The 10,307-nt window shown below is 48.5% G+C and overlaps 1 protein-coding gene across 1 annotated transcript; it reads right to left on the bottom strand.

Annotated features, from left to right (window-relative positions):
* Positions 1-363: 363 nt before the first annotated feature.
* On the bottom strand, positions 364-1,269 carry LOC115915329 (olfactory receptor 14J1-like). The gene has a single exon (XM_030968684.1). The coding sequence runs from the start codon at positions 1,267-1,269 to the stop codon at positions 364-366; it is 906 nt and encodes a 301-aa protein (XP_030824544.1).
* Between the last annotated feature and the right edge of the window lie 9,038 nt (positions 1,270-10,307).

The following is a 10,307-nucleotide window of genomic DNA, read 5'->3' as shown; positions in this document are numbered from 1 at the left end:
GGTTTTTGTCCTGTTTCTTTTCCTGTTTATAGATTGTGCACACAGACATTGCTGCTGCAGCTCCAGAGAAGGCAACAAAGGGCATCTCTGCAGAAAACTCTGCTGGGAGATCCTTTAGTTCCTTTAAAGCCACTGAGAGTGCAGCCCCTCACTGACACAGTCTGTGGCCACAGGGAAGGTTGAGAGACACACAATGAGAAGTGGCACAAGGAATGACATTTCTTTGTGGACAATATGAAAAAACTAAAACAAATGAAAGAAATCTCCAAAATGAAACCAACAAGAAGTATCAAAACCTAGTTTTATTACAAGTGATTTGTAGAAATTCTCCAGCATTTTAATGTTCCTGAAAGCATCCAGTCATCAGTCTCCCACTGCAGCCTTGAGCTCCTGGTTCCTCAGGCTGTAGATGAGGGGGTTCAGGGTTGGAGGCACCACCGAGTACAGAACTGACAGGGGCAGATCCAGGGATGGGGAGGACATGGATGGGGGCTTCAGGTGAGCAAATATGGCACTGCTGAGGAACAGAGACAGCAGGGCCAGGTGAGGGAGGCAGGTGGAAAAGGCTTTGTGCCGTCCCTGCTCAGAGGGGATCCTCAGCACAGCCCTGAAGATCTGCACATAGGAGAAAACAATGAACACAAACCAGCCAAATAGCAAGCAGGCACTAACAGCAAGAAGCCCAAGTTCCCTGAGGTAGGATTTGGAGCAGGAGAGCTTGAGGATCGGGGGGATTTCACAGAAGAAGTGGCCCAGGGCATTGCCATGGCACAGCGGTAGAGAAAATGTATTGGCCGTGTGCAGCAGTGAATAGAGAAAGGCACTGGCCCAGGCAGCTGCTGCCATGTGGGCACAAGCTCTGCTGCCCAGGAGGGTCCCGTGGTGCAGGGGTTTGCAGATGGACACGTAGCGGTCGTAGCACATGATGGTCAGCAGGGAAAACTCTGCTACAATAAAGAAGAGAAAGAAAAAGAGCTGTGCAGCACATCCTGTGTAGGAGATGTCCCTGGTGTCCCAGAGGGAATTGTGCATGGCTTTGGGCACAGTGGTGCAGATGGAGCCCAGGTCGCTGAGGGCCAGGTTGAGCAGGAAGAAGAACATGGGCGTGTGCAGGTGGTGGCCGCAGGCTACGGCGCTGATGATGAGGCCGTTGCCCAGGAGGGCAGCCAGGGAGATGCCCAGCAAGAGGCAGAAGTGCAGGAGCTGCAGCTGCCGCGTGTCTGCCAATGCCAGCAGGAGGAAGTGCCTGATGGAGCTGCTGTTGGACATTTGCTGGGGCTGCACATGGGGACCTGTTCATGGAGAAAGGACAGTGACAAGTCAGGAGAGGCTGCTCTGAGCCAAACCTGGGCCATTCCCTGCAGACTGTCCTGCTGGGACTCACCCAGCCTTGCTCCTGCTCTGGGCAAACCTTCACCCAGGTGCCTGCCTGAGCTCCAGCTGTGCTGGCTGAGTGTGCCAGGAGCAGCCAGGCCTGAGCGTGGGGGCTCTTGAGGAGCCATCCCTGTCCCAATGCCCTGGGTTGGTGGCCATGTTGCAGAGGGACAAGGCTGGATGATCAGGACTTGTCAGGGGAATCATTCCTAATGCAGACAGGCTTGGTAGCATCTGCACTCCCACTTCTATAGGACATGGATAGCAGGAGCTGGTTTAAGGAATTTTTTCCTACCCAAATCTCATTGCTGGCTCTCTGAGGTCAGAAATCCCCAGCATTCCTGCTGCACTCAGAGTTTGCCACTGAGAGATGGGAGAGGCAAAGGATTCCCTGTGGCTGAGGGAAGGTGAGGGGCTGGATGGGCTTGTTCCCAACTGCCCTGGCTTTGCACCTTTGGCTGCAATCAGAGCACAATGACACTCCCGGGTCAGCCTGGGATAAACCAGAGCCTGCCCAGAGCAGAGGGATCCCTGAATGTCTCAGCCTCTCTAAAGGTCTCTGGGCAAGGTCTCAGCACCCCCTTGTGCCGAGGACACTCACGGCTCCCTGGGCACACCCAGCAGCATTTCCTCAGCTCTGGCAGCTCTGCCCTTCCCCGTGGGACATTCAGGGAACTCCCAGAGGCTCTGGCACAGATTGGCACCCAGGAGGGCAGCTCAGAGCCTGCAAGGGCACAGCAAGGAGATCCCTGGCTGTGCCCATGATGGGATCTCAGGGAGGGGGCTCAGCTCATTCCCCTTTCCCATGGACTGCTCTGCCCACAGCCCCACAGGTGCCAGGGCAGCTTGGACACCCCATTCCCATGGACAGCCCTGCCTGGCAGGAATGCCAAGGGCAGTGCCTGACTCAGCTGCTGCAAATGCCAGAGCCTCCCTGGGAGCAGCAGATAACAGTGACAATGTCAGGGCAGGGCAGAACCAAGAGAAGATGTTGTGGTGCTGTGCCTGAGAGGGCAGGGCAGAGACAGCCGGGCACTCAGGACAGTGTTCCCGTGCCCAGCTGTGCCCGGCACCTCCCACACACCCACAGTGCCCTCCTGCCCCCAGCCCTGCTCTCTTCAGCCCCCTCTCCTGCCCTGAGCATCTCCCTGGGCCTGGACATTCCCTCCTGAGAGGAGCCCTGTCCCTGCCAGCGCTCACAGCCCATCCCAGCCTGTGTGCCCTGGCTGGGGCCCTACAGAAACCTGCCTGTGTGCAGGGCCCTGGCTGGGGCAGGCTCTGTGTGCAGCTGGGCAAGGGCAGCTCAGGAGAGCCCTGCTGGGCCCTGCAGAGGTGATGCTGCTGCTGCCCAGGGCTGAGGAGTGGCTGAGGGCCCTTTGGGAGGCTCCCAGCACAGAGACTGACCAGCCAAAGTTACAGTTCTGGAGTCTCTGCAAATGTTCAAACATTCCTTTGGTGATCCTGTGTGTCCCTTTCAACTGACAGTGTTCTGTGAGTCTGGGATTACAATTCCTGTTCTGCTTCTCTCATCCCCCTGTTGTCTATAATCAAAAGAGAAAATAAACCCCTTGCAACAGAGTTAGAAGAGTAAAGGAAAAATCAGACATGAATTGGAAGCTTCCAGGTGTCCCAGTGGGGATGTAGCACATCCTGGCCCCTGATTTCAACAATTTATTAAGGTTGAATGATTAGGATATTTAACAGGAACATGCAGTAGGAGATTCAGTTGCCCCAGTTACACACCCCTGGCTCAACCCATTGCAGTAGGTCCAAGGGCTTCTTTGCCTTCACTCTTTGTTATGACTGCTCATATTCTGGTCAATTAAAAAAATGTTTTTGTAGGTTCTCTTCCTGATAATAAGACTATTGGATAATAAGACTGATAAGACAGTATTTCAGGAATGTATTTAGACACTCAGCTTATTGTTATAAAATCTAACAGAAAGGCTAGGAAATGTACTAGAGCTAATTAAGGATTATAATTATATAAGTATATAACAGTATTTTAATAAAGTTAATTAAGAATTTAGTAGTGTTAAGTAAGGATTGTAGATTTATACCTATATAATAGTAATTTTCAGAGCTATGAATAGATGAAAAATGTATAAAATGCAAAAATCTTTTTGTCATCAGCCCAACTTTCCCACCCTTTCCATGAAGGAAAGTGAAAACACTCTCAGGGAAGGTCCTGATCTTTCCAGCAATGCCAGGCTTACCTTCTTTGGGAAGTGCCCTCCGGAGCTGTGCCCAGGCTGGTCTGGGGCTGGGAGCAGCCCTGCCCCAGCCAGCCCCTCTCAGCAGCAGCCCCTGCCCTGCTCAGGGCGGCTCCTTCCCCCCAGAGCTTCTCGCCAGCGCTGGGAGCAGCTCCCCGGGCCGGCTGAGAGCTGTCCCTGGCAGGCAGCAGAGTCCCTGCCCCAGCACAGCGCCCTGGGCTGCAGGAGCCTGCTCTGCAGGACAGCCCTGGGCAGCCCTGGCTGCAGCCCCGGCTGCTCAGCCCTGCAGCAGAGCCTGGCAACAGGAGCTGCCTTGGGCTGTGCCTGGGCTGGGGCAGCAGGGAAAGCCAGCCCTGCCCTGGGGCACAGCCCTGCCCTGGAGCAGCTCTGAGAGTCCTCCTGAAAGCTCCTAAAAGCCGTGGCATGTGCCAGCTCCAGGAGATCCCTGCAGGAACTGCAGCTTCCCTTCCCACAGCCAGGGAATGACTGTTTCAAACCTGGCATGGTTTCTGCTCTAGTGAGCCCCGAGTGAGCTCTGCTCTGTGCTCCCAGCCCAGGCTGAGTTTAACCCCTCTGTGCCTCTGTGCTGTGCCCGGGCTGGCTGCAGGCAGTGCCCCAGCCCTGCTGGGCTGTGCACAGGAGCTGCTCCTGGCCAGAGCTGTCTCTCTGCAGCGCTGCCCTTGCCAGGAGCTGCCTCTGGGCCAGGAGCCTCTCTGCAGGTTTTTCAAAGGATTTCGGGTTTGGCTTTTGCCTTGGAGTCTCTGAGAGGTTTGTGCAATCATGGCCTCCAATTATCTGCTGTGATCAGTCCCTGGAGAGGCTTTGTCAGTAACAACACTCAGTGGGCTCATTAATGCTTCAAGGTACTTCAGTTATTTTAAGGTACTTGGTGTTTCCCTTTTGATACAGACTCTGTGAGAGGTTTGTGCAATCATGACCCCAATTATCTGCTTTAATGAGTCCCTGGAGAGCTTTGTACTGACACTCAGTGGGGCTCATGAATGCTTTGAGATACTCGAGGTTTTGAAGGTATTTTGGATTTTCCTTTCTACACTGAGTCTCTGAGAAGTTTTTGTGCCATCCTGGCCACCAATTCTCTCCTCCAAGGAGTCCATGAGGAGCCTGTGTTGGGGATGGACCTCAGTGGGGCCCAGTCATGCCTTGAGACACTTTGGGCTTTTCTTGTGTCTTTGACTCCTGGAAAGGTTTGTGCAATCTCCTCTCAGGCCCTGAGGTTCAAGGGCTCAGCTCCAAATGCACCACGGGGCTCATTAGGATCAGGCAAGTCCTGACAAACCATGGCTCTGCCTTGATTTCCCTTTGTTCTCATGCAGTTTATCAGGAAGGTTTCTGTAGTGGTTTTGGTTCACCAATTTGAGATTTCTCAGCCAATGCATCAATTAGTGTGGTGGGTTCAGGGTTGGTTCATTAGCAGTGCACTCACTAGAACATCCTTACTCATTTCCTGCTGTGAGGTAGGATTAGAAAAAAGGCAAAGTAGGCTCAGAAGTTTAAAAGGGTAGAAAGAAAAGTTTATTAATATGAACTACAGGAAAGCTTAATAAGAATCAGAACAAAACTTTCAGAATACTTTTTTTCTTCCTACAATTTTTTCTTCCTTACTGAAGACAATGTAAGGAGACAAAAGCTAAAATTGTCAGTCAGTTTACCACCTCTAGAATAGTTTTCTTCAGTTCACTTAGGGAGAGGAGTCTCTCTTTCATGCTATTGAGACTTCTCCATAAGAAAACAGTTCTCTCAGGGCTGTCAATTTCCACAAATAGCAGCCGCCTGGAAAAATCTGCAATCAAGAAGTCCCTCCCATTTTCTCACCACCTTTCCCACAGCTGTGTTTATGGGTCATGCTAACTTTTGGGGTATTAGTTTAAAGATTGTGAGAGTGTGTCCGAATTTTCCCTCATCTGCCTCACGATCGTCATTGATAACCACTGAAGAGAAGATCCCTCCTGTCTGAAAATCTCTGGCTTTGCAGGAGAAAGTTACACACGCCAAAGGCCCTGAGACCTGAGAGCACAGTGCTAAGTTATTGTTTTCACAGGTGTTGTTTGCTGTATGCTACACTGAGCTCAATGAGAAGAGGAAGAGGGCACCGTGCCCTTTTTGCACAATAGCTCTGCAATCCTCCCCACCTCTCGGCCTGGCTGGTCTCCTCCTAAGCTTTAGGGTGGCCCCCTCCAAAGGAAGACCCCTCTTGCCCGTTCATAACCACCGTGACAGACAAGTAGAGATGTAAGAAGCCTCCTCATCAAGAGACCGAGACATGAAATCCCCATGTGAGAAGGCCCCTCTCACCTTCTCCCAGAGACTGGGACTGAAACCCCCAACCTGGGGGACGTGTACAGGGTGGGGAAGGAAAGCTGCCCAAAGCAAGATGGATGTTGCAGGTGCGGGCAGTAGACCATGAAAACAATGGCTCTCGCCTGCTGCCAAACTTGGACTGGGTGTACCCTTATTTTTCCCCCCTGAAGATACAATAAACTACCTTTGTTTCAGTTGCAAAATCCATCCCCCTTGCCCCCATCGAAAAAGAGTATAATTGGGGTCCAGATGAACTGTGCCTCTGAGATCTCCCCGACGTAACAGGTGGATCCTCGACTGGACTGGACCAAAGGACTTCATCTTTACGTTTGGTAGCTATATCCCCCTCTCTCTTTCTCTCTCTCTGTCTCTCTCTTTTCTCTCTCTTTCTCTATCTTTTTCTCTCCCTTAATCCCTCTATCACATTTTGCTGTGGTCATTCAAAAAAGGTGCATTTGTTTTGATTATCACTGCAAACCCCCTGTGCCGGTTCTTTTTGCACCCTGAGATCAAATCCATGAACCATCACGAACCCTGTTCATAAGGATGGATTGTGACATTTAAATTGGCGTCACGGACAGGATTCCAGTAGGCAGAGGAGTTTGCAGGTGGTGTGCAGTCTGTAAGAGGGGAGAGAGTGTCTCACTCCACAAGGGGTGTGATTCGAATTTCCCGCAAACTGCACACGCCTAGGTAAAAGGCAATCCCCCATACTCTATTGAGGGCTCTGTCTCCGGAATTTCACAAAAGATCTCTCAGTGCAAAAGGGGGAAACTGTTTCTGTTGTGTTTGTGTGCATGTGCACTGTCTGGGAAGGAAGGGGCAACTTGAAGTAACCAAGCAGGGCCTCCCAGGCAGATTAGTCCCTTCACCTACTCAGGGAAGTGAGGGGAAACAGAGCAAGAGCTGTGTGGTTGTTTAACTGAAATCAGTATTTCCCTGTTGTAGTTGTTGGTTCCCTCACAAAATAACTGTTTTGTGTGTGTGTGAGTGTGTATCTAGACTGTCTGGGAAGGAAGAGACAACTTGAAGAAACTAAGCAGGGCCTCCCAGGCAGATTCTGTCTTTTCAACTACCCAGGGAAGTGAGGAGGGACACAGGAGAGGCTGTGTGATTGTGTAACTTAAGTTTGCAATTAATTCCCTGGTGTAGCTTTGGTCCCTTCAGAAAATGGCTGAAAACCTCCGTGCAAAAGGTAAAGCTGAATTTTATGCTCTGCTTGCTAAATACAATGCCACACTTTCTCCAGGAGGAGAAGAATGGGCAAACTGCAATTGGTTTAATTTAGAAAATGTTATTGATAGAATATGTTCTTTGCAACATGAAACAAAATTCAAACTGGGCACAAATAATAAAACCATCCTCTGCTCAGTTTTGGGAGCCTGCCTCACATCAGCTATAGAAACTCACTTGAAGTGAAAAAGTGAGGAAAATGCTATAATAGACTCCCTCCAAAGCCTAGTTGAAGTTTTGCAAAAACAACTGGATGAAGAAAGAAATGTAAATAATTTGTTACAGGCTGCCCTGAGAGAGGAACATCTTAAAAATTCACATAATGCTGATTCCTCAAAAGAGGCAGAGGAGAAGGGAACTCTTCACATTGGTCAAAAATGACCCGCAAAAATAATTAGTCCTGATGAAAAATTGTGGGAAATACTGCTGTAATAGCATAAACCCTCTAATTAAAACAGAATGCAGCTATACCAATAATGAAGATCTTGACCTGCACATAACCACTAAAGAAGTCCCGCACACTGCTACTGAACTAACAAAACTTGCAAAGCAGTACGGGCTTCTCCCCCACACATCTGAAACAGAACACATATGCCAAGTGTCTCTCATTGGGGCAGATCAGATTCTTCTGTCAGAACAAGAAGCCGGTGGGTGCTGGGGACATGGGGTGTTCTTAACAACGGCAGACAGACGCATCCCATGGTCCCTAACTCAGCACACAGCTCATTGGGCACGGGGGCTTCACCCCTTGGAAAGGAGAGACCCTTTGGTCGGTACCCCTGACCAACTCCAGGAAAACATTCACAGAGCTGGCTGCCTGCAAATGATCCATGAAAAGAAATTAATTCCTGGTTTTGAGTCACCAATGCAATCACCTGTAAAGCCTGAAATTATGACCTCTTGAACTCAAGGGCTTCCAGGAACACTTAAACCTACAGCAATTCTCCTTCAGAAAACCATAGTAGCTATGTCTCCTGTAGAAAGACCAGATAAACTTCTTAGTGACCAGAATGACCCATTTGTTCCCCTTTCTGACTTGCTGAGAAAAAGAATAAAATGGGATTGGACTTCTTCCCAGAAGAAAACCTTGCAATTACTGATCTTTGAAGTGACAGCGCAACAAGCACTGGACCCTATCCATGCTACAGATCCCTTTCAGGTGGAGTGGGGATTTACCTCCTCATGGCCTTCAGTACACATTTGGCAGCAGGGTCCTGAGGGTCTGACAAAGCTTGTTGGTTTTTATTCCCGTGGTTTCAAAGATGCTGAGAAAAGGTACACTACCAGGGAAGGGGGGTTGTTTGTTGCTGGCTTGGCTTTCAGGGAGGTGGAGGAGAACCTGGCAATGCAAGGAACTGGGAGCTTGGGTAGCAGCCAAAACAAACCTGCCTCTGTGATTAAAGCAACCTCCCCTCTCTGCCCCGCTCCTGCTAACAGAGAGGGAGAAGCCAGTGCTCAAGTTGAGGAACTGTTAACTGTTTGGTGCATTTGCCAACGTAAGGGACAGAATTATCTTCTTGTCTGTATTAACACCAAGTCCTATGCTATGTTTATATTTGAGTTGCTCCAGGCTGATGCTTTTAAAAGAGCTACAGGAGATAATACTGTTAAAGCAATGCAAGGATGGTTTGGGATTTTCCTAAAACCACAGGAAATTCAATCTGATAATGTTTCTCACTTTGCTGTCAAAGGTGTGCAGGATTGGGCAGAAGGTGAAAAGATTAAATGGACTTCTCACACCTCTTACTATAGATGGGGGTAAATGGGTGTTCCAAAATCACTGCTTTTTGCCCAACAGTTTCAAGCAGAATTCCTTCACTACAGGGACCAGATGATTTCAAGAACCCAGCACATTACCCTGGACAACCTCTTTTGGTGGACGCCCCTACTGTCGGGGAAGTACCACTGGTGTTCAAAACCCCTCCGACAATTCCATCGTTCTAACCTTTTCTGCCTCTTTGTGGCAGAGTCTGTTGTGTTTACTTTTGCAGAAGAACTCCGAGGGACATGAGGGCCTGATAAACCATGACAACACTAGTGATGGACAACAGAAAGAATGTTTTCCATTCCCTCTATGGAAACACCGGGTGATGCTATTACACATAACATGTAAATTAAGTGAACTTGAATAATTTGACTGTCACAACTAGAGATTTGACCAAATTACAGCAACCACTGCAGTCATTCTTACTGGCTTTGTGAACACACCAGTGGCTGCTATCAAACATATTACCAAACTGGGAGAAGGTAAATGTAAATGATCAAAAATTGATAATTGATGCACTTGGTGCTACACCAAACAATGTTTATTTGGCTCTCAGCTGTATCCAGGCACAATTGTGGATGCAGTCAGTTGCTGCCTCAATTATAAGAGAAGGTGAAGAAGGCACTTTTCCCACTGAAATTTGAAAAATAATTTGGGACAGTGCCACTGACTTTGAAAGAGAATTCCAGTCCTGGTGGAACTTGGTGAATTTTACCTATGACCCCATTTCAAATACAGCCACTGCTTTTGTGTTAACCCATATGCAATGCCTCAGAGCATTTGATTTTCCCTGTTCTAACATTAGGACTGAATTACGATGGAGCCGTTCTCTATCTTTCTGAACTTAGAGAATGGGCCCGTCAAATTAGTAAGAAATGGCAAAATGTTAATTTAGAACCTTGTATTGTCCAAGAACAACAAGGGCTCATCTGTGAAAGCAATGCAATCATAGCTCAAGACATTTGTTTCGATACAGAGCAAAATATCTGTCATTTTGAAATTTGTCCTAACGAGACTTCTGAACAGTTCTTATATACATAGGCAATAGATGTGCACGCTTTAGAACAATTTGTGGTTTTGTATTGGTAGAGAATGTTGTAGTAGATACTAAAAATCATTCAAATTTTTGTGCTTGTAACTTTACCAAGATTTCAGGATGTGATTTCTCTTATGAAGCTCCAGTTACCTCTCACTACCTATTGCAATCTAACTACACACTGATCCACAAACTGATGCCTACTCCTATTGGGATGAATCTCACTTTGGTAAGACAACTGCTGCTCCATCAAGACTTAGCTAAAATCCTGAAAATTAGCAAAAAACCGGGCGGAAAAGATTACGAAAAACAGAGAGAAAACTCTGGTAAGTGTTCATCACAATGTGAGACAGATAGACGTGTCACA

Source organism: Camarhynchus parvulus, chromosome Z, assembly GCF_901933205.1.
Source record: "Camarhynchus parvulus chromosome Z, STF_HiC, whole genome shotgun sequence".
NCBI classification, from domain to species: Eukaryota; Metazoa; Chordata; class Aves; order Passeriformes; family Thraupidae; genus Camarhynchus; species Camarhynchus parvulus.
The sequence above is the reverse complement of the archived record's forward strand: the minus strand, read 5'-3'. Positions and strand labels throughout refer to the sequence as shown.